This window comes from Callospermophilus lateralis, chromosome 6 (assembly GCF_048772815.1).
Source record: "Callospermophilus lateralis isolate mCalLat2 chromosome 6, mCalLat2.hap1, whole genome shotgun sequence".
Classification (NCBI taxonomy): domain Eukaryota; kingdom Metazoa; phylum Chordata; class Mammalia; order Rodentia; family Sciuridae; genus Callospermophilus; species Callospermophilus lateralis.
In genome coordinates, this window is record NC_135310.1 from 87593063 (window position 1) to 87617272 (window position 24210).

Below are 24210 nucleotides of genomic sequence, written 5' to 3' on the forward strand. Positions count from 1 at the left end.
TCAGAAAACATTACAAGGGGAGCATTTAAAAGAAACACTAAAAGAGAGGGGCCAATAGAAAAAGCTCCCAGTTGCCAAAACTGAAACAAGTTGATTGACAAAATAAAAGAACATAGTGGCAAATTACAATCCAAAGTATAAAATAATAAGAACTCTGTTAGTATAAATGACTGAATAAGTAAATAAATAGGGGGAGAATAGCCAAATCTCACATACAAAATAATTTTGCCTCTGAAAGTGGTAGAGCATAACTGCCCCCCACACACACACTTTAAGTGTAGGCTATACATACTGACTTCCCTCCAAAGAGAAAGGTTATGCAAAGGGGTGGGGGGGGGTTAAAACAGTAATTTTGTGGTGGAAAAACCTGACGAACACTAAGTCAAGCATGTAATGAAGCTTAACATCGTCAGCGATAATTATCAGTGATAAATTGTGCTGCCAGCACATTCCCTTGAAATTATATGATGAGAATGGCACTTTGCCTCTCTGGTCTTTCTCTAAACAATCCCATATCCATAGTTTAATTATAAGAAACTAAAATTGAGAGACTTTCTATAAAGCTTACCAGTACTCTACAAAACTGTCAAGGTCAGCAAAAACAAGGAAAATCTGAGAAACTGTCACAGCTAAAAGGAGCCTAAGGAGACACAATGACTATATGTAACAGCAGCCTACTTGGGATTGGGGGGGGACGTAAAATCTAAAGAAATCTAAAAAAAGTATGAACTTCAGTTAATTATATATATCAATATTGGTTCATTAGTTGTTATAAATATATCATACTAAAATACTTACATAAGATCTTGACAACAGGTCAAATTAGGTAAAAGATGGAGAACTCACTGCTATCTTCACAACTTTTCAGTAAGCTTAGGTAGTAACTTATTTTTTAAAATAAAAGGTATATTAAAAAGAAGGAGGAGGAGGACGAGGAGGAGGAGGAAAGAAAGAAAAAAAGCAAGGCCCTCCTCTAGTTTAAAACCTTTCAAGACTATTAGAATCTATTCCCTGGCCCAAAATCTTTACAACTTTGCTATTGACCTGGAAGCTTGTTAGCAATATGAAATCTCAGGCCCATCCCAGATATACTGGGGTTCTCAGAGAAACAGAACCAATGAGAGAGAGAAAAAGAGAAGATATGTATAAAGTAGAGGCTCACCCAGCATAGGCCTGGAGGATCTATACCCAGGAGAAAAATTGTACAGAAGCCTGGAGGCTCAATGAGACTGATGGTGCAGATGAAATCTGAAGAGAGGGCCAAACCTTGTAGAGCTGGCCTGTAGCCCCAGCTAGGCCAGAACTTGAGGCAGGAGGATCACATCTTGAAGGCCAGCCTCAGCAACTTAATGAGACCCTAACTCAAAATTTAAAAAAACAAGGACTGGAGATGTAGCTAGAGACCCCCTGGGTTCAATCCCCAATACCATAAAAAAAGAAAGAAAGAAAGAAATATGAAATAGTCTTCTGGAGGATTCCCTTTGCTTGGGGTAGGGAGACGGAGAGGGACACTGTTCTAGTTAGCCTTCAACTGATTGAGGCCCACCCACATTATGGAGGGCAACCAGTTTCACCAATTTAAATGTTAACTTCATCCAAAAACAGCCCCCAATTTGACACATAAAATAAACACCACACCAGACCTGCTGAATCTGAAGCTATATTACAAGGATCTACCAAGTGATTATATGCATACTCAAATAAGAGTGTCATCTCAACAACCCAGTTTGAAATCTACATGGTTATTTCTGTCTCTCAGAAATAAGGTCTAATTTGTTATCCTAACTTGAAAACTGGCCTAGAATTTACTAATCTGGAAATTAGGGATGCCTTCAAAAATCCGCACCCTCTTCTCTGGATAAAGGAGCTTCGTCTTTGTTCCCATGTAGACCTCACCAATCCTTTTTACCTGGTTTACTGAATTATTGGTTTGTGAGTCTTCCGGATTTGCCCTGAACACTTCGAGGGCATTGACACATCTTATTTTCCCCTCTATCTCCACAAAGATAGCCTCTATTACTCAGGAAAATTGTTGAACTGAAGCCTATGGCTAGAACAGCGGCTCCAGGTCTGTCCAGCCTAGGCAAGCATTTTCCTAGTTTCCTCTTTCCTAGTTTCCTCTTACTGTTGAGTCAGTAACTACCACAATCTCTCTGAATTAGAAGTGCGAAGAAAAAACACGCAGAGAGATGCATCAGAAGAGTTGATACCTTGAACCATACGAAATTGTTTATACTGGGTTATTTTTTCTATAAAATCGGCAGTCTCTTGGCACACGCAGGTAATCCCTGGCAGCCCTGTCCTGGGAGGGTGAAGCAGAAGGCTCAAAAGTTCAAAGCCAGCCTCAGCGACTTAACGAGATTCTCAAAACAAAACATTAAAAAGGGGCTGGGGATGTGGGGATGTGCCTCATTGGTTAAAAGCCCCTGGGTTCAACCCCTGGTACTCCATCCGACGCCCCCCCCCCAAAAAAAAAAAAAAAAAACTGGCAACCCTATTGAACGTTAATATATTTCCATTTGCTGCTTCGTCACCTCAAAAGCAATTTAGGGATCGTATGCTGTCACGGGGTAGCCAGTACAAAGGTTGCCAACAGTCATGACAACTGGACACACCACGACTTAAGTCCTCCCCTTAATTAGGCACGCTTAAAGTCCCCGCAGGCGACTGCAGACTTCCACTTATCCTCGCTCTGGAAGGGCCGCACGGGAGCTTTACGGGGGGTCTCCAGTAGGGACACGTTTTCAACAGCACTGGCCACCTGGCACGCGCAAAGCCGTCGGAGCGGGTCATCTCTACACCGACCTCCCCCACCACCACCCCCGGGCGGAAGTCCCGGAACGCAGCCTTCCCCGCCCAACCTCCGCCAGGGTTGCCCAAACCTAAGATGGCGACAGGGAGGAACCGGCGCGGCTGCCTCTGGGCGGGGCAGCGGTAACACTACGTGGCCAGGAGGTGGTGCCAGGATGGGGGCGGTACCAGAGTCCACGCCACCGCCCCGGCCCGCCCAGCCATCGCAGCCGGGGGCTTCGGCTGTCGGGCTGCAGAGCTCCTCTCCTCAGAGCAGCCAGCTCCCTGTAGGCATCATGAGGTCCTCGGTTCGAGGTCCGGTGGTGAACGATGGCGAGGACAGCACCGACAGCACCCCGCTCCTTCAGGGCGCCCGGCAGGCCGAAGCCGGTGAGCAGCCGGGTCGTCTAGGGGCTCTAGGCCCGCAACATTCCCGGGGCGGGCGGTGGTACTGGGGCAGAAGTGGCCAAGGGTACTGGCACCCCCGCCGTCTGATCCAGAGTTGACAGGCGCCGAGGGGACATGAAGAGAGAAAGCCCATTCAGGCCCCTCTTAGCCCCGGTGCCCGGAAGCCCCTCCGACGCCCAAGGGTCTGACGGGCTGGCGGGAACGGCTATGCCGGGCTCGAGCTTGGCCTCCGCTAGTGCCTCTCGGCGGGGCGGGAGCGGGGAGCGGCTCTGCGCGGCAGGTGCTTGAGCTGCTGACTGTTTTCAGGAGTGCAGAGCCGGGAACCCGGTGAAAAACCCAACTTGGGGAGCGCCTTCAAATCAATGGACAAGGGCCAGGCAGAGGGTGAACTGAGGGCCCTGGGGTTTCATCACCGGCACAAAAATAAGAAAGGGCGAACTGGGGGAGAAACTTGCAAATCGGTGAGCCAATGGCCAGGCTGATTCGTCTCCTGCCTTGTGACCTCCTGGTTTCCACAGCTGCGTATCAGCCTGCAAGTGAGCCTGTAGTTCACTTGGGCAGGGAGAGGAGACAAAAGGATAGGAGATATAATATTTCTGAGTATGCAGAATGCAGAGAGCAAGTGTTGCATAATCCAACAAAAATATCTTGATATTGTGCTGTAAGAGACTAAAAATATTGCAGACATTTCCATTTTTTTCCCTTCTAGCAGTCTACAATGTAAGTTAGGAAACAGTTTGGTTGTCCTCAAGATAAGCTATCTACAGAGCTGTAAGATAATTTGCCAGAGATCTTGCAACAAATCGAAAAGGAGGTATTTCAAAAGCATCGTCTCTGAATTTAGGAAAATAGCAATATTTTGCTGTTTTCCACTTTTACAATGTAGCTTCTTAAGAAGTAATGAAAACTAATGAAAACTAAAAAACAAATAAGTTTGCATGCGTTCTGTAGTTTCAAAGTATTAGAGTAGAATTGGAAATCTGACTTTTGTTGACCAAGCATATTATGTTCTTTTTATTTGTTTTTAACATTACCAGATGGTGGCAGTAGAGGTGGCAACATTGTAGCTCCGTCCTGCGTCTTGGAGCTTATTTTAGTCAATACTAGGTGTAAATAACTGTATCAAAGTAGTATTTTACCTGAAAGTTGTATTTAATTCCATAAACTGATCTTTTCCCTTGGCTTATAGCATTATAATTATATAATCTTCCTCTATAAAATAATCTCATAGAAATGCAGAAAAAATTCAAAGGTTGGGAGCCTGGCACAGTGTTGCAAGCCTGTAGTCCCAACAGTGAGGAGGCTGAGACAGGATGATTGCAGGTATGAGGCCAGCCTGGGTTATTTAGTGAGAACCTGTTTCAAAAAATAAGCAGTACTAGCTAGGTGCAGTGGCACAGGCCTGTAATCCTAGCAGCTTGGGAGGCTGAGACAGGAGGATGGAGAGACAGGAGAATTGAGAGTTCAAAGCCAGCCTCAGCAAAAGCAAGGCACTAAGCAACTCAGTGAAATCCTGTCTCTAAATAAAATACAAAATAGGGTTAGGGATGTGGCTCAGTGGTTGAGTGCCCCTGATTTCAATCTCCAGTACTCCCCCCCAAAAAAATAAGCAGTATTGGGAATATAGCTCAGTGGTAGAGTACCCCTAAATTCAATCCCTAGGTAGATAAATAGAGAGATAGGAATACCAGATATTGGCAGAGATATGGAATAACTAGAACTCTTGCACATTCCTAGTAACTGTGTAAAATAGTACAACTACTTTGGGAAATCTTAAATTTTTATATTACCACATGACCACATAATGTATATACCTGTGGTATATGTACATTTTTATTCAAAAAATAGTCAAAAACTGGAAATAGATCAATTAGTGGATGAATATACAAACTATGTACGAAAAGGGACAAAATATTGGTGTATGTAACATATGGGTAAATCTCAAAAACATGCTGAGCAAAATAAACCACCATATTAATATATGATCCCATCAATATGAAGTTCTAGGACTAGCAAAGGTAATATATAAAGCAGATTAGTGATTGGCTAGAGACTCAGGCAGAAGAAAATTGACTTCAGAGAGGCATTAAGGTACTTTTTGAGGTAATAAAGTTCTACATCTTGATCTTAATCTTGTTGGACAGATGTATACATTTATCACATAAATTAGACTTTGATAAAACTGATCGGAAAAAGATGAGCTCCTGTTGTCACTTTTCAGAACATCCCTCACTTGACTCATAGGTTGAATATATAGTTCTTAATGTATATACGCTCTGTTCTTCCTGACTTCAGGTGACTCCCTTCATTACACCATTTCTGTTTTTATTTCTATTTCTTTTTTAACTTACCCTCTGGAAAACACGTGAAGTAGAAGTAGTAGCAACACACACAAAGTATTACTTAGTCATAAAAAAGAATCACTTTATGATGTTTGCCAGCAAATGGATGGATGTGGAGACTATCATGCTAAGTGAATAAGCCAATCCCCAAAATCCAAACACCAAATATTCTGATATTCCAATGCTAACACACAACAGGGGTGGGGGCAGGGAAGAATAGAAATTCAGTGAATTAGACAAAGAGGAACAAAGGGATGGGAATAGGAAAGACAGAATGAATTAGATATAACTTTCTTATGTTCATATATGAATACACCACCAGTGGAACTCCATGTCATGTACAATCACAAGAATGGGATCCTAATTAGAATGTTATAATCCATGTATGTATAATATGTCAAAATACACTCTATCTTCACATATATCTAAAAAGAACAAGGAAAAAATAATAGCAACACATTATTTTTGCTATTTAAAATATGATAAAGGGCCAGGAGTGGTTTGGAATACCTGTAATCCAAGCTACTTGGGAGGCTGAAGGAGAAAGATTCCAAATTTGAGGCCAGCCTTGAAAACTTAGTGAGACACTGTTTCAAAATAAAAATAAAAATGCTGGAGAGGTAGTTTGGGGTAAAGTGTCCCTAGGTTCAACTCCAAGTACGGGGGGGGGGGGGGAGGATACACACACACACACACACACACATATGTGATTTAAAATAATATATATGATAAAGGTTTTATAGAGGTGTCCTATATAGTTAGGCCTACGATGGTTGCATCTGTACTGAACATGTGTAGACTTTTTTCCCTGTCATCATTCCCTATGCAATATCATATAACAACTATTTGCATTTTGTGCAATCTAGAAATTATTTTAAATTCTACAGGAGGATGTGTGTAGTTATCTGCAAGATCACCATCTTTTATAAATGACTTGAGCATCTGCAGAGTTTGGTACCCTTTGAGATTTTGGAGCCAATCCCCTATGGATGCCAAAGGACCCTGCGTTTTTTTTGTTTTGTTTTTGGTTTTGTTTCTGTTTTTTTTTTGCTCCTGGCACAAGCCCCCTCCCTACTGTGAAATCTTTCTCCAAAGAATAAATACTAAGACATCCTTAAATTTTTTACTAGCCTCCCTTACCAATAGTACCTCTTTATTCATCAGAACCCTGGCTTTAGCTAGCACATTGGCACACACTTATAGTCCTAGCTACTCTGGAGACTGAGATGAACCTGGACAACATTGAGACCCCATCTCAGGGCCAGACTGTGGCTCAGTGGTAGAATGCTCACCTAGCATGTGGGAGGCCCTGGGTTCAATCCCTGGCACCACAAGGAAAGAAAATGAAGTCCTAGTGATAACCCCATCTCAAAAAAGAAGTAGCAGCCTGGCTTTTAGGGGATCTACCATCTGTTCCCCACTAATCTTTCAAGAGGTGGTTTTTTTCATGTTCATATTAATTGATAGAGTTGAGGACTCCTTGTTCCACAATGATGCTTCCAGACAATTACCCCCAACCCCAATGCTTTAGGGCTAAACCGCCTTTCCATTACATCGATGCTATCATCTACCCTCCTGCCACATTTTGCTTCATTCACCACAGGCTTTGCCACCTGACTCGCATCCATCTCCACACTCTATAGTTTCTGCCATTATCCTTATTGACTTCCTATCCAACTCCATGTCCCTCAGTTCTCTGTGCTCCTATATGTCTTATGACTTTTTCCCTCCTCTGGTCTTCTTATACCATGTCATCTCCCACAACTACTTTGACCACAGCTAGACATCCTTCCTACTTGCCTGTGTAACCACCCTACTTTGACTACTGTCTAATTTCCTCTGGACCTTCTTTTTCTTTTTCTTTTCTTTTCTTTTCTTTTCTTTTTGAGACAGGGTCACACTAAGTTACTAAGGCTAGCCTTGAAGTTGTGATCCTCCTCCCTCAGCCTCCCCAGTGACATTTATTTTTTTTCTAATGGAAAAGTTCACCCATATAGGGGCTGAGGTTGTAGTGAGTGGTAGAGCACTTGTGTAGCATGTGTGAGACACTGAGTTCAATCCTCAATACCATATAAAAATAAATAAATGTATTGTGTCCATCTATAACAAAAAAAAATGTTTTAAGGTTCACACATATGCCCATATACAATAAGAAGAGAAGTGTATAATGAACCCCCACATAACCAATACTTCATGACCAATCTTGTTTCACTTATTTTTAACTTCATACATGATTTTTTTGAAGCAAATTCCAGATATCAAGTCATTTTAAGAGTAAACATTTCCATATATATCCCTAAAAGATGATACTTTTTAACATAATTTCAGTATCATTATCACAATAAATAAAAATAATTCCTACTCGGTGCTCATATTTGTCATAATTTTGTAGTTTATTCAAATCAAGATCCCAATAATGTCCATCCCTTCCAAATGATTGAAATGTTTCTTATATCTTTTTCATCCTTAGGTGTGCCTTGCCCCATTTCTTTCTTGCAGTTTATATCCCTGTGTGATCATTTAACATATTCTTCTGCGCTCCCCATGTTTACTATAAATTGGTAATTAGTGGATATAGAGATTTGATCAGATTATGATTTCTGTCTGCCTTATCTACTGTCAAAAGGTCTTCATAGGTAGAATTGTGTACTACTATCAGGAGACTCCACTCCACTTTTCAGCCACAAAAAAACATCTGTATGCTAGTTCTAGCAGATGATGGTCTAGGTACTGGAGATGAACAAAACAGAGCAAAAGTTCCTGCCCTCACAGAAATGTTATACTCCTAAACTATTAGCCTTCTCCATTTTACCTTCTTTTGGAGTGAGAGTCATGTTCCGACATTTTATTTTCTTGCCAGTACTCTAAACTCTCTTGTCCTCTGCTTTGTTATCACATCCGAGTGCCAACTGTCTGCTCTCTTAGCATCTACTTCTGAGGACAGACATGCAATGCTTAAAGTTACATGCTAGGGCAGATTGCTTTTACCAGTTCTGTATAAGAGTCCATCTGTTGGGCAGTCCTCTCTGTTCACCTCTTATCCCACAAATCGTAATTTCTCACAAATGATTCCTAACATATGACTTCAATTTCTAATATCTAGAAAAACAATATTATCAACAATTCATTTACCAGAGGGATACTATGTACTAAGCAGTACCCTAAGTGTTTTACAATACTAATTCAGCCAATTGTTATATTAACCCTAATACATACGAAACAGTCTTGTGCCAAGCACATAGTAAGTGCTCAATAAATATTAGTTATTACATTATTAAACTCAATACCTGCTATCATCCCCCTCAATAGTATTAGTGTTCTCTCTCTCTCTCTCTCTCTCTCTCGCTCTAGCTCTCTCTCTCTCTCTCTCTCATACTGGGAATTGAACCTAGAGTGCTTTACCATGAAGCTGTATCCCCAGCCCTTTTGAGACAGGGTCTTACTAGTTTAGGGGCCTTGATAAATTGCTGAGGCTAGCCTCAAAATTGCAATTCTGCCTCAGCCTCCCAATTTGCTGGAATTTCAGACGTGCATCACCACGTGATGTTAGTTCTTAGAGTTGCTACAGTCCCTTGTCCAGTAGCCTCAGATCATTTAGAATTTCCTATTTTCCCTGTGCTTGCCTTTCTCATTTCCATACTTCTGAGAATGTTGCTGCCTTTGGGTTGCTCTCTCTCCTCTGGTTCATTAAGGAAGACAGTCAAATATTGTTTCTTTGAATGACCTTCCCTGACCAATCCCGACCCCAGGCAGACAGATGGGCCTCCTTTTACCTTGTTACACTTATGTGCATAGCACTTTATTTTATTTGTATAACTTTCTCTGAGGCAAAAAAGAAAGAACTCACTTTTACTGAGGATATACTATATTGGTGGTTTTTCATATAATCCTCATGTACTCCAGTGAGGTGAATGTTGGTCTCTTCATTTTAGAGCTGAGAAACCTGAGAATTAAAACTATTAATAACTTCTACCAAACCACTCAGCCAGTGAAAGTCAGAACTGAAATTCATTTCCAGGTCTGCTTCATTCTAAATTAGCCTATGTTCTTTCCCTTACACCCACTCTACATTCCTAAGTTTAAAGCACATTTTAGAAGCTCATGTTTATTTTGATGGTTTCTTTGTTTGTTGTGCAAGCATAATTTTGCTTTGAACTTGATTTCAGTGTGGTTGTTGCTCCGTGGATGTCCTCTTTCATGCAGCCTTTCTTCTGTTGGATCAACTTCAGAGGTTATCTAAATTCATTGGCATATTTTGCCCTACCACTATATTTTCTTTTTGTTTTGACTGAATAGATTTATAATCACAACAATTTTTATAAAACAACCATGTAGTTTTAATATTCCTAAAAAATTTCATAGTTATATATTTTGTGGCATCTTTGTAGGCTCTATTTTCTGACTACCCCCAAAATATAAAGTTGCCTGACCCGTAACTTTTAGATCAGATTTTGAGTCAGTATTATGATTTAGATATGAGGTGTCCCCTAAAAGCTCTTTCATGAGACAATGCAAGAAGGTTCAGAGATAAAATGATCAGATTATGAAAGGTGTGATCTAATTGTTGGATTAACCCAACAGATATGGATTAACTGAGTAGTAACAGTAAACTGATAGGGTGTAGCTGAAGGAAGTAGGTCACAGAAGGTATGCCTTTGGAGTTTATATTTTATCCCTGGTAATCAGGGCTCAGTCTCTTTGCTTCGTGGTTGCCATGTTAAGAGCTGCTTTCCCTTCTCTTACTCTCATCATGATGTTCTGCCTTACCTCAGGCCTAGAGCTATGAAGTCAGCCAACTGTGGACTGAACCTCTGAAACTGTGAGCCAAAATAAATTTTTCCTCCTTTAAATTATTCTTATCAGGTTTTGGTCACAGTGACCAAAGGATAACTAAAACAGTAATGCCACTAGTCATTTAAAATCACTTTACTCACCTTTCTTTCACTTCCCAAGCTTCTACCCCTACAACTTCCTCACATGATAAGGAAAATCATAGTCCAAAACAAACATCACTTGAGGAAAAACTAATGACAAACAATAAAATAAGGTAACAGCAAATAAGGATAGAACAAAATAATGACATTACAAGCAAGAATAGCATAAAATAAGGTTGTTTAGAGTAAGAATTACTGATAAATTCATTCTTCCCTTTTACCTTCTCCCACATAAGGCATTTTGGCAAGACTTTAACCATACCTCAGATCTGCCCATTTCTCTCCTTTGCCTCAGCTTTCATCACAGATTAAGCTGTCCTCATCTAAACCTGGAAAGCTGCAATAACAGTCCCTGAGTCTATATCCCCAACATCCATTCACACTTCTTCCCTTAGCAATCTTCACACAGCAGCCAGATAATCTCTTAAACCAAAACTCACATCCTGTCATTCTGCTGATGTAATGAACTTTTAAAATAGAGACCATGATGAAACAGACATAGCACATGAATCCAGATTTCTCTTGCTCAAAATTATTTATTACTGGAAAGGTACCACTTGATTGGAACAGAGAGCAAATTTGTATAAATTCATGTAACAGTGACAGCATAAATTGAGCCTTAGAAACGTAGTTCTCACAGATCTAGATCTAACTATGGTAGTAGCACTATAATTCTAATAGCTATACCCCTAAAAAAAAGGATTTAAGAGTATCAAATGACAAGTTTTCTGTTAACTTGAACAAAGAAAAAAAATTGATCATAGTTAAGTGTATGAAGGCTTATAGAAAAGTGAGTGGAATCATAATGTATTAATATATACCCACCCACGTAGGAATGGGAATGTAGTTTAGTTATAGAGTGCTTGTCTAGCAAGCATGAGACCCTACATTCAATTCCCAGTACCTATCTAGTTGTATAATTGTGCCATATTCATTAATGTTTCAGTCTGAAACAATCATTCTGAATCAATACCAAGACCTTTATACAATATATTTTTGTAAGAGGTCAGGTCAATGAAAACAAGAGGATTCCTGAGTAAGGGGAAAACATACATACATACATACACACACACACACACACACAGAGAGAGAGAGAGAGAGAGAGAGAGATGTTAATGCATCATTACCAAATAAAAGAACACATTTTCATATATACATATATAATTTAATTTGTATAGCCTAATGAAATTAGTGTTTATATCTTTGTTGCTGGAGATCAAACCCAGAATCTTATGCATGCTAGACACATGTTATACCACTGAGCTACATTCCCAGCCCAGGATTTTTTTTTAAGTGGCAGGATCTCATTATATTATCTCATTATTGCCCTAAACTCCTGAGCTCAAGTATGCCTCCTGTATCAGCCTCCTAGGTAGCTGGGACAACAGGTGCACACCACCACACCCAGCTTTTAAACAGGTATTTATCTAAACACTCAACATTTACCAAACTTAAAGATGTAAGACCATGAATTAGCCAGTTTCTCCTTGTCACTAAGAGGTAGAACACCCTTATTAGTTTCCTGTATTTTCTCTTCAATTCTGCAACTCAGTAAATGAAGAAAAAGGAACTCTACAATTAGAGTAAAGATTAGGTCAAACTCCTCCTCTCACATGATCCTTCTTTCATTGGTTCCTTCAACTTACTCTGTTGTCTGGTATGTTCACTTACTTCCCTTTCTACTTTGGGCCCTTTAAGCATAATACCTATTGAGTCATAGATGCTACAACTGTAAAAGATTCTGCAAGTTTGTTTCTGGATTCTTAAGTACCTTTAGTTTAGGAGAGCCCTAAGTATATTAATCATGGCTTCTGATTTAAACCCAGCTTCTGAGGATATTCTCCCAGGTAAGAAATTGATCAAGAGGGGTTCTGTGCCTATACAATAATTTTATTTCTGTGCTGCATTTAAGTGAGATGGCTACTAACCCAGTAGCTTTTATGTGATATCAAAGTATTCAAGTACTTATTGACCCTGTTTGAGATAGTTTTTTAGGAATTATGATGCCATTAAATAACTTTACTATTTTTCTCATGCCAGTCTTTGCCAGCTGACTGGGATTAGGGGTTCAGTTTAACTGTAGAAAAGATTTTTCTAGGCAAAATTGATAAAGCTGTCACCTCCGTATTTCAATGAGCTCTTACAGGTCAGACTCTCACATGTTAAATTTCTTTCAAATAAGGGGAACAAATTCCCTCTGATCGATCTTCTTAGATATGTTTGAACTGAGGTTATTCTTAGAAAATATTGATGATTATTAATCTTTGGGGACTTCTAAAAAATAACCGTTTTCATGATTTAGGCAACAGTATCTAATTTACCCTTTTAATTAGTTTTCTCTGGATCTGTATTTCAGCTCCAGCATGCTGCTCTGCTCGTTACAACTTAGCAATGTTGGCCTTCTTTGGTTTCTTCGTTCTCTATGCTTTACGTGTGAATCTGAGTGTTGCATTAGTGGATATGGTAGATTCAAATACAACTTTAGCAGAAAATAGAACTTCCAAGGAGTGTGCAGATCATTCTGCTCCCATAAAAGTTCTTCGAAATCAAACGGTAGGTACTGTTTTCTAAGCAAATAATCCTAAAATACTTCCAAGTAAAAAATACTGAAAAATATTTCTTCATCTGAAAGAAGCCAAAACAGTTGATTTTATATGTACTCTGAATTGCTTCCTTTTTGTGTTTTCCCAGGAACTGGTTGAACAGTAACTTACAACTCTAGCTACTGCTATTGTGCTATCATATACCTTGATCTGTATGAAAAGTAGCTCTTCAGTTTCCTCTATAAACATGCCTTCCTTGAAGAGAATTTGCAGAAACTTGTTTGATCTACCAGAAAATAAGCTTGTTTAAAATATTACTAAACAGTTGTGACAGAACTATTATTTAATAGCTATTTCACTTATAACAGTTGCATGAGACCATAGATAATTTCAGCTGCAGGTTGAGAAAAATAAATTGGTCAATTTCTTAGATCAGTTTCTTATGAAAATTTATACATTCCTAACCTAAGCTACTTAAGTCATTTTTCCTGCTTTGTGTTATAATAATTGATAAATATATTCTTAATTTGTTTAGATTGAGTTTTACACACTTTAATTATTTTACTTTGCTTTATTTAATGTTAATAATACTACTGAATATGTATTTGGGTACACAATACCCTATGTCTCCATTCCAACCTCAATGACCTCTATGAACTGTTGGGCAGTTCACAAAATCTAGGGTTTCACAAATAAACTACAAATTATATAGAGATTTGTTTTGTATCTTTCCCTTTGGTAAGTGCATTTGTTGACCTATCTGCCTTATATAGGTAGTAAAAAAAAAAAAAAAAAAATCCTGGAATTGGTTTTTAACACAATGACTTGGTTATATGGCTTCATGTATTAAAAATGTTAGCTATTAGGCTGGGGACATGGCTCAGTTGGTAGACTGCTTGTCTCACATGCACAAGGCCCTGGGTTCGATCCCCAGAACCACCTAAAAAAAAAAAAAAAAAGAAAGTTCAGCTATTCAGATTATCACTAAATCTTCATTAGTGTCTTACTGTGTGTTGCTCCTAATTAAGACAGGTCCTACTCATATTAAGTTTATGGCTTAGTTTAAATTCTTGTTCTTTTTTAGTGTTCTATGAGCTTGTTCAAGTGCTTGGTCTGAAATGGAGAGATATTATTATCTATATTTGTGCATCCTAATAACCAACATTAAGTGAATATTTAATTAATATTAAATTTAATATTCCTAGATCACATACCCAGTAAGTGATAGAGCTAGGTTTTAACCCAGGCCTGGCTCTAAAACTTGACTCAATCACTCCAGTATTCTGTTTAATAGTTTTCTAGATTAAGCCAATGGCTCTTTTGGAGGACTTTTTGGTCAGGAATATTAGAAAACCTCTACAGCTCATCCTCTTGTCTTCTTTCATAAAATAGCAAGCCTTCTTTAGGTTTATGGCTTTTACTTCTTTTGCTCTCACTTTAATTATTTTCCAGTTTTCTAGAAACTGCATGTTTATATTGTGGTCACTCACCCACCTGCTAAAACATTTGCATGTTCTGCAATCCAGGGGAGTGATTCACAATTTTATTTGTATGGACTTATATTCAATAAGAGAAAAGTGCAATTTAATCAAGTCTTACAGGATTGATTTTTTTTCCCTTCTACTTTTTACAGGGCAAAAGGTACCAGTGGGATGCAGAAACTCAAGGATGGATTCTTGGTTCTTTTTTTTATGGTTACATTATCACACAGATTCCTGGAGGATATGTTGCCAGCAAAATAGGGGGAAAACTGCTGCTAGGATTTGGGATCCTTGGCACCTCTGTCTTTACCCTGTTTACTCCCATCGCTGCAGATTTAGGAGTTGCAGCTCTCATTGTACTCAGAGCACTGGAAGGACTAGGAGAGGTGATTTAATTTTTTTTTTAAATTTTTCTTTATTCCTTATTTTGTCTCTTGTTTTACTTCTTAGCCTAAATCTCTTTCGCCTCCTTTGAAGGATCCCATTCTTTGGTGTGAATATGAACCAAGAAGTAACACTGGACAATAACAAATTAGAAAAAAATCAATTATTAAAGAACCTGTGTAGTTATGAAGTCATTGAGTAGGAGCAGTCCAAAGTTATGGCTTTACTGAAAGACTGGAGAAAACATTTTCCAAGGGAGACTTTATAGCTCAAACTTAAAGAGATAAGAAAAATAACTACTGTTAAAATTGTTATGACTGGGCGCAGTGGTGCATGCCTGTTATCCCAGTGGCTCAGGAGGCTAAGGCAAGAGGATTGCAGGTTCAAAGCCAACCTCAGCAAAAGCAAGGTACTAAGTAACTCAGTGAGACCCTGTCTCTAAATAAAATACAAAATAGGGCTGGCGATGTGGCTTAGTGGTTGAGTGCCTCTGAGTTCAATTCCTGATACCAAAAAAAAAAATGGTTATGATAGGTCATCTTTATCTCTGCTACATTTTTTAGAGCTTTATAGTTACACATAGTATTTGGGTTTATCCCAGCAAATTCATACATGCATGGTATTCAATTCAGGACCCCCTTATCCCTCCCCTTTTCCCCTCCCATCCAGCCTTGTTTTCCTTCCTCTACTCTACTAGACTTCCTTTCCCTCATCTATTTCTTCTTGTACTTTTGCCAATTTTTACAAGATAGACTGTTGAAATGCTTTATTTTTTAATTTGTTGTTATTCATGAAACTTCCTCTTTGTCTTTTTTTTCTTTTTTCTGGTCTTCTAGCTTAGTGATAAATAATTTATAATTATGTGTCACTATCCCGATTTAGTTCTCTGATTCTTCTGGACTTTCATGCTATAAGCATTGTTATCATCAATTTTTTATTTCTTTTTTCCCTCTCAAGATGTTTATTATTTATTTAAATTTTTGTTTTTGTTTTAGTGCTAGAGATCAAACCCAGGGCCTTGAGCATGCTGAGCATGTACTCTACCACTGAGCTATATCCCAACCCCATTTTTAAAATTACTTCCTATCTTCCTCTCTATTTTTCTTTTGTATACTACTGTCTTTTTTTTTTATCTTTTCAGTTGTAGATGGACACAATACCTTTATTTTATTTGTTTATTTTTATGTGGTGCGGGGGATCAAACCCAGTGCCTCACGCATGCTAGGCAAGCGCTCTACTACTGAGCCACAACCCTGTCCCTATACTGCTATCTTTTATTATCTCTTCTTTGTAACTTTGAACTTTCACCTTTGTAACCCAGGCATAGATTTACTTTTCTGTCTTGAATTTTTTTAATTCAGGCAAAATAGTGGCCCTCTGGATCTTGCTTATAGCATGAATGTCATGTCAAGTAATATTTTGTCATACTATGTTGGAAACAACACTTGACGAAAGTCAGAAAATCAGAGTTTGGTCAGGCACAGTGGATTACTCCTCTAATCCCAGTAATTTGGGAGTCTAAGGCAGGAGGATCTCAAGTTCGAGGTCTGCTTTAGCAACATATTGAGACCTTATCTTAAAATAAAAAAATGTTTTAGGGCTGGGATTATATCTCAGTGGTAGGGGACCCCTAGATTTGATCCCCAAAACTGAAAAAAAAAAATAAAAAGAAAAGTTTTTAAAAATCTACTAACAATTTCTAAGACTAAAACCTTGAGTTAAGTCCTAACCACTAGACCAAATTGACACTAAAATACCTGCCCATTGTCAATCACAGTATAGATATAAAGCTTATATATGCTAGAGTACTTAGAAAATTTGTCAAGTATTATTTAAATTTAACATTTTATCAACCAGGCCCAGTGGTACACGCCTGTAATCCCAACAGCTTGGGAGGCTGAGGCAGGGGGATTATGAGTTCAGAGCCAGCCTCAGCAAAATCAAGGTGTTAATCAAATCAGTGAGATCTCTAAATAAAATACAAAAAGGAGGGGGCCAGGGCAGGGATGTGGTTTAATGGTTGAGTGCCCCTGAGTCTAATCCCCAGTACCCCCCCAAATTAATTTAACATTTATCACTCATTTGAATGTTCTTATTTTGTCCTTATCAATAGAGATATATTAAATAAAACCTTTCTAATTATAGAATTAAAATTGCCCCTCTATTACCAGATTTTCTTCTGTTTATCAAGATAAAATATATTTATTTGTATATTTTCTCTGATCCAAGTACTAAATCTCCTTGTTCAATGTATTCTCATATTTTAGCTTCCTATTTATGCCTCTAATTTAATATCATAGCTTGTTGCATATATTATTACTGCTATCTGGGTGACCATTTTATTTCTAAATAGAATTTAAGTTGTGTATACTTAGGTTCTCTAATCTTTCTCTGTTCTTCCATGCTTCATCCATAAACTTAGGTCAGTATCTTTCATCCTTACTATTTGATTTACCATAAATATACTTCATTATCCCTAAGAAAATTTATATTAAAGTTTTCCACAACATAATCTCTGTGGGCATTTCTAGACATCTCAAGTTTTATTCTATAGTGATTTGTCCCATGCATATAGATTCCTGTTGATTTGCCATGTAGCCTAAATGATCTTAGTCTTTTCTTGGTAGTTCTTCCTTTTTTGTTTTTGAAGAACTCAGCAGAAAGCACAAACTATTAACATTTATTTTTCTCTCTGTTAATAATATGAGCTACCACTAATATTTACAATTATGCAAGATAGGGCATGTTACCACTGTTTTAAAGTTGAAGAATGGAAGTTTAAGAAGGTTAATTAGTCTTTCTAAGGTTACACAGCTCATGAGTGGCCAAGAACTAAAAATTTATTGATATGATTTTTGGGGAGGCAGGGTTTGTTTTAGGTTTTCTGTTTTGTTTTGTTTTTGTTTTCTCTCCTAGAGAATAAGCACTGGGCTTGCTCTACCCACTGAGCTGTACTCCAAGCCTTCAAATCTCTTGATTTGTGTGTGCCCAAACCTATCATTTCATACGCTCCTGTGGTGTCTTTTCATCCACGGGAGAAATTTGTTGCCTCCCTGCCTCCATGTCCCATTATCTCTCTATTATCAGTAATTGGCATATACTGATACATTATCACTGGGGAATAAAGGACTATAAACACTCTCATTGAATTTATCCTTTTTCTAATAAGACCATTTTTCTTTTTGATTTAGGTCAATTTCAATATCCTCTAGTATCCCAAAGTATTACGTCATTGTTTTTTAAAAAGTAATAAATTAGTAATATTTATTAAAATTAATAAATTAGTAATATTCCTATGTCATCCAAGTCAATAAAGTAAATGAGTAAAATAAACCTTGAGAAGGTTCCTTTATGTCACCACTTAGTAGTACAGATTTATCATAACCCTTGGCTTAAAGTCCCCAAATCCATAAATCATTGTCTATATTTTGAAAATGCTTCATTATAAGATATGTTCACTTAATACTGTAAAAACATCTCATTTAATGAAATTTAATTCTAAAAATTTCTTTTGTAACAAAGTACTCAATTTAAAACATTAACAAAGCCACCTTATATTTCATAAGAAATACTTTCCCCACTCCTCAGGGTGTTACGTTTCCAGCCATGCATGCCATGTGGTCTTCCTGGGCTCCCCCTCTAGAAAGAAGCAAGCTTCTTAGTATTTCATATGCAGGTAAGATAACTATTCTTACAAAAAGTTTACTCTGATTCATTATTAGGTGTATACCAATCTTGGGGAGAAAGTGCCTGCATGCCAGAATCATGCAATACTGGGTACGTCTTCTGGGGGAAAATAAAACTTTTGGGGGTATAACTGTATTATTAATTTTTATCTTTAGCTCAGCAGCAATATTACAGTGTATGTTAACTGCCTAATATTTTCCCCTCTGCCACATTTCAAAGTGTATTTTCTTTTGAAATGTTGGTATAGAAAATGCTATGTATTTTAAAAAGAAAAACCCATGAGCTGGAAAATTGAGCACTTTTGTTCTTTAATTGTGATTTCTAATTTGACTGTGTAATGAACATATCATGGCTCTCAACCCCTCTCTTCACATATCTTTTTCCTATGCACTTACTTTCACAATTTAGAGCTACAGGTGAGATATCATGAGCTTTATATATGTGAATTTTTATTCAACTAGATTACATAAGAACTTCTTAGCCTTTCTTCCATTGACTGAACGGAAAATTTTCCACCTGACTGATTTTAAATATGTGGTAGAAAGGCCTGTCTGTGATAACTTTTAAGCAAAAATCTGCAGGATAAGAAGAAACCAGTCATGCAAAGAACAGAGAGAAGAGCATTCCAGCCAATCAGAACAGCATGTACAAGGGCTCTCAGGCAGAAAATAATGAGTTCAAAGAAGTGAAAAACCACTGTGGGCGGCTAAAACAAAATGAATAAAGAAGATAATGGCAGAAAATGAGGTTAGAGAAATAGACAAGAACCAGATCATATCAGACCTTGCAGGATGCAAGAAGGAATGTAGATTTTCCCCTAATATACAGTGGGGAGACATTAGAGGTTTTTAATCAAGTGAGAGACAAGATCCAGTTTACTTTTTTTAAAATCATTCTTGTAGTTATAAGGAGATTGACATGAGAAATCTGGTGATAAAGTCAATGACAGATACTATGTTTCCCCTTTACCTATTGAATAAAGTCTGAAGACCTAGGGGGGGAAGATTTTTTTACAATTTCTATCACTTCATTACAGCCAGCCTAGGCCCTGGTACATAGTACCTGTATGGAGTTATGTATTCAGTAAGCATTCAACTTATTTTTCTAAGTAATGTTCCCAAAACTACTCTCTGCTCACCTACTTCCACTCCTTTTCTGATCCTGTAACATTAGCGCATATCTTCTTTCTTATGTTTCTATGGGACCAAATCTTAAACCCCTTTTCAAAGTCTTATTGCCTGCTACATACAACTTTTCACCTCTGGAGCTTGGGAATAATATCTACCATGTTTGAACTCCACATTGCTCTGTGAAACTTAACAACCATTTATTTATCTTCTATCTAAGAGGGATGTTTCGGACTACAAATAATATCTGATTCACTGCATTTACTAAGATGTCTCACATTTAATGGTTAAGATATATTTTATAACATTTATCTGAAATAATTGTTTATAATGTAAATGTTATTCTTATTTCAACAAGCATGCTGTAGTAGGCTATTTTTTTCAGCCTTAGAAACCATCTTTGAACTGGCACCCAGGCACCTGGATTTCTAAAAAAATGTAGCATTTACTTTGTCATATTGTAATGAATCTTTTCTTGGTTGATGGATCCTAACTCATCAATAATTACATAGTTGCAGTTTATATAACTACATATTAATGTACATGTTTTACATATTGTAGATTTTATAGAAATTGCTCCCTTAAGAAAGTAGATTATATTTACATGAGACTAATTCAGTTCCTTCAGATTTTAGTCATTCTTTCTGTTCTTTATTATCTATTCCCCATCCTCTTGAAGCAGTAGCTTTTGCCTTTCTGTGTTCTTCTCTCTCTCCAAAGTTTTTTAAGTTCTTACATGTTTTTTAGGAGCACAGCTTGGGACAGTAATTTCACTTCCTCTTTGTGGAATAATCTGCTACTATATGAATTGGACTTATGTTTTCTACCTCTTTGGTAAGTTTAAAATTTAACCTGCCAAGTATTGTGGTGCATCCTATAATCCTACCTACTCAGGAGGCTAATGCAGGAGGATCACAAGTTTAAGGCCATCTTCAGCAAGTTGTCAATACGTTTAAAATAAAAAATAGGGCTGGGGATGTGGCTCAAGCGGTAGCGCGCTCGCCTGGCATGCGTGCAGCCCGGGTTCGATCCTCAGCACCACATACAGACAAAGATGTTGTGTCCGCCAAATACTAAAAAATAAATATTAAAATTCTCTCTCTCTCTCCCTCTTTCTCACTCTCTTTCACTCTTTCTTTAAAAATAAAATAAAATAAAAAATAAACAAGTCAGGGGGTGGATTAATATCTCAGTGATAGAACACTTACCTAGCATGCATGAGGCTCTATGTTCAGTCCCCAGTACCAAAAAAATTGTTTTAAATGTAATTGTAGCCTAATTATTAAAAATATATATTCTGACTCACTAAAATAATCCTCTCCTAATCCACAAAGTTCTAAAACACTAGTAACCTGTTTATGTGGTTAAAAGGATCTGAGTTATGACCTGATGTTAGTTTTCAAATATTTCTTAATAGAAACTGCTGTTGAATCCTGGACTTAAATGTCACACTTTCAAAAGTTGCTCTCTTGGTTATTATAAAAATGTGTGTTTTAAAAGTATTTATTCTTAAGCAAAATAGATGCTCTCACTTGGTAATTTTAATCTTTTTTAAAATTTTGTGTAGTCCCAAGGTATGTTTCATTTCTTAGATTCATTGTCTGGATATCACAAATTTTTTATAAGTAGATTAGACATTTCATGCAGAAGGTATATGTACATCAAAACAAAAAATCAAATAAACAAAACAGACACCTACAGAAATATGTAGATTATGGAAATTTATTTTCCAAAAGATTTCTGATATACCCTTATAGGCAGAGTCATGTATTTAAAAGTTTTCTTCAAAATGTGTAGGAAATAATATAATTACAACATTTATTTTATTAAAGAATTGAAACTAATTTTACATTGAACCTATAGTCACATAATTTTTAAGACATATAGAAATTGATGTTGGTCCATTCTAATTTAATTTATTATTTCTCTATTTTAAGGTATAGTTGGAATATTTTGGTTTGTTTTATGGATGTGGCTAGTTAGTGATACACCAGAAACTCACAAGACAATCTCCAATAATGAAAAGGAATACATTCTTTCATCCTTAAAAAATCAGGTATGAACTTTGGCAAATTTTAAAAATAACTTTAAACACTTCTTTTTTCTAAAGTAAGATACCAATTGTTTAAAATAGATATTTCTACTGTGCATTCCTTAAGCAAAGCAGCCTGGGCAAATGAAATATATATGTTTTATTATGTTTTCTACCTTTTGGTAAGTTTAAAATTTAACCTGCCAAGTATTGTGGTACATCCTAAAATCCCACCTACTCAGGAGGCTAAGGCATCATCTGGGCTTGGTGGTACCTGACTGTAATCCCTGTGACTCAGGAGGCTGAGGCAGGAGGATTACAGATTTAAGGCCAGTCTCAGCAACTTACTGAGATCCTGCCTCAAAATCTAAAAATAGCACAGTAGCTAAACTATGGAACCAGCCTAGATGCCCTTTAACAGATGAATGGATAAGGAAAATGTGGTGATATTTCATATAAGGCTGGAATATTATTCTGCCTTAAAGAAGAATGAATTTGTGGCATTTGCAGGTAATGGATGGAGCTGGAGATGTCACGCTAAGAGAAATAAGCCAAATCCAAAAAACCAAAGGTCAAATGTTTTCTCTGAAAAATGGATGCTAATCCACAATGGCAGTGGGAAGAGAATGAAGGGAGTGAGAGGAAGGGAGGGGGGCGTGGGAATGGTGGAATGAGATGGACATTATTACCCTATATACATGTATGATTACACAACTGATACAACTTTGCACCATGTTCAACCAGAGGAAGAAGAAGTTGTGCTAGGGGCTGGAGTGATAGCTCAGCGGTAGAGTGCTTGCCTAGTACCTGGGTTTGATCCTCAGCACCACATACAAATGAATAAATAAATGAAGTTATTTTTTATAATTCCTTTAAAAAAAATTAGTTGTGCTACATTTGTGTGCATTGTGTCAGTGTCAAAATGCATTCTACTGTCATGTATGATTAATTAGAACAGATTTTTTTTAAAAAAACACTAAAAATAGGCTGGGAGATATAGCTTGGTAGTAGCACACACCTGAATTTAATCCCCAGTACTACAAAAATAATAAATTGTCAGGACTGGGGATATAGCTCAGTTGGTAGAGTGCTTGCCTCGCATGCACAAGGCCTGGGTTTAATCCCCAGCACCACAAAAAAAAATTATTATTATAATAAATTGTTTGAAAAAAATCCAATTTTTTCTAGATTAAAACCATGAAAAAAATTACTTTTTGAAGTCATTCTAGGGGCTGAGAGTATGGCTCAGTTGTAGAGCACTTGCCTAACATGCATAAGACCCTGGTTTAATCCCCAATATCAAAAATAAAATAATAAAATAAAATATTCATTTCAAACCTTTTAAAGTAATTATTATCAACTGAGTAAGTATTAAGTTTGTTTTTCTTCTTTTTTTAATGTCTTGGTTGATCTTTATTTTGTGATTTTTTTAAATTCTATTTTGTTATGTATGACAGCAGAATGCGATACAATTTATATTACACATATAGAGCACAATTTTTCATATCGGTGGTTGTATACAAAGTATTTTCACACCATTCTCTTCATACATGTACTTAGGGTAATGATGTCCATCTCATTCCACAGTCTTTCCTACTCCCATGCCCTCTCCCTTCCCCTTCCTCCCCTTTGCTCTATCTAGAGTTGGTCTAATCCACCCATGCTCCCTCTCCCAACTCCCCATTATGAATCAGCATTCTTATATCAGAGAAAACATTTGACATAAGTTTTTGGGGGGAATTGGCTAACTTCACTTAGCATTATATTCTTCAACTCCATCCATTTACCTGCAAATGCCCATGATTTTATTCTCTTTTATTACTGAGTAATATTCCATTGTGTATATATGCCACATTTTTTTTTATCCATTCATCTATTGAAGGGCATCTAGGTTGGTTCCACAGTTTAGCTATTGTGAGTTGTGCTGCTATAAACATTGATGTGGCTGTGTCCTGTAGTATGCTGTTTTGAAGTCCTGTGGGTATATACCAAGGAGTGGGAGCATTTATGGTCATTCTTTTTTTTGGGGGGGAGGGGGTGCTGGGGATTGAACTCGGGGTCTCTTGACCACTGAGCCACATCTCTAGCCCTATTTTGTACTTTACTTAGAGACAGTGTCTCACTGGGTTGCTTAGCGCCCCACCATTGCTGAGGCTGACTTTGAACTCACCATCCTCTTGCCTCAGCCTCTGGAGCTGCTAGGATTACAGGTGTGTGCCACTGCGCCCAACTGTTGTTCGTATTCTTGATCATTGCCATTCTGATTGGAGTGAGCTGAAATCTTAGTGTAGTTTTGATTTGTATCTCCCCTGATTGCTAGAGATGTTTAATATTTTTTTCGTATATTTGTTGGCCATTTGTCTTTCTTCTTTTGAGGAGTTTCTGTTTAGTTCTTTTGCCCATTTATTGATTGGGTTATTTGGGTTTTTGGTGTTTTTTGAGTTCTTTCTATATTCTGGATATTAGTCACCTATCAGAGAAG

At 37.5% G+C, this 24210-nt stretch overlaps 1 protein-coding gene across 5 annotated transcripts in view; it reads left to right on the forward strand.

The window, feature by feature from the left end:
* Positions 1 to 3011: 3011 nt before the first annotated feature.
* Slc17a5 (solute carrier family 17 member 5) overlaps positions 3012 to 24210 on the forward strand; it is a 54112-nt gene continuing 32913 nt past the window's right edge. For 4 of the 5 annotated variants that reach the window (XM_076859996.1, XM_076859998.1, XM_076859995.1 and 1 more), the window contains exons 1-6: positions 3012 to 3180; positions 12831 to 13027; positions 14651 to 14884; positions 18471 to 18558; positions 20444 to 20530; positions 21634 to 21752. In XM_076859996.1, coding sequence (XP_076716111.1) covers positions 3087 to 3180; positions 12831 to 13027; positions 14651 to 14884; positions 18471 to 18558; positions 20444 to 20530; positions 21634 to 21752 — 819 coding nt within the window. In that variant the 5' untranslated portion in view covers positions 3012 to 3086. The remainder of the gene's footprint in view (positions 3181 to 12830; positions 13028 to 14650; positions 14885 to 18470; positions 18559 to 20443; positions 20531 to 21633; positions 21753 to 24210) is intronic. The other variant, XM_076859997.1, reaches the window with a different exon arrangement.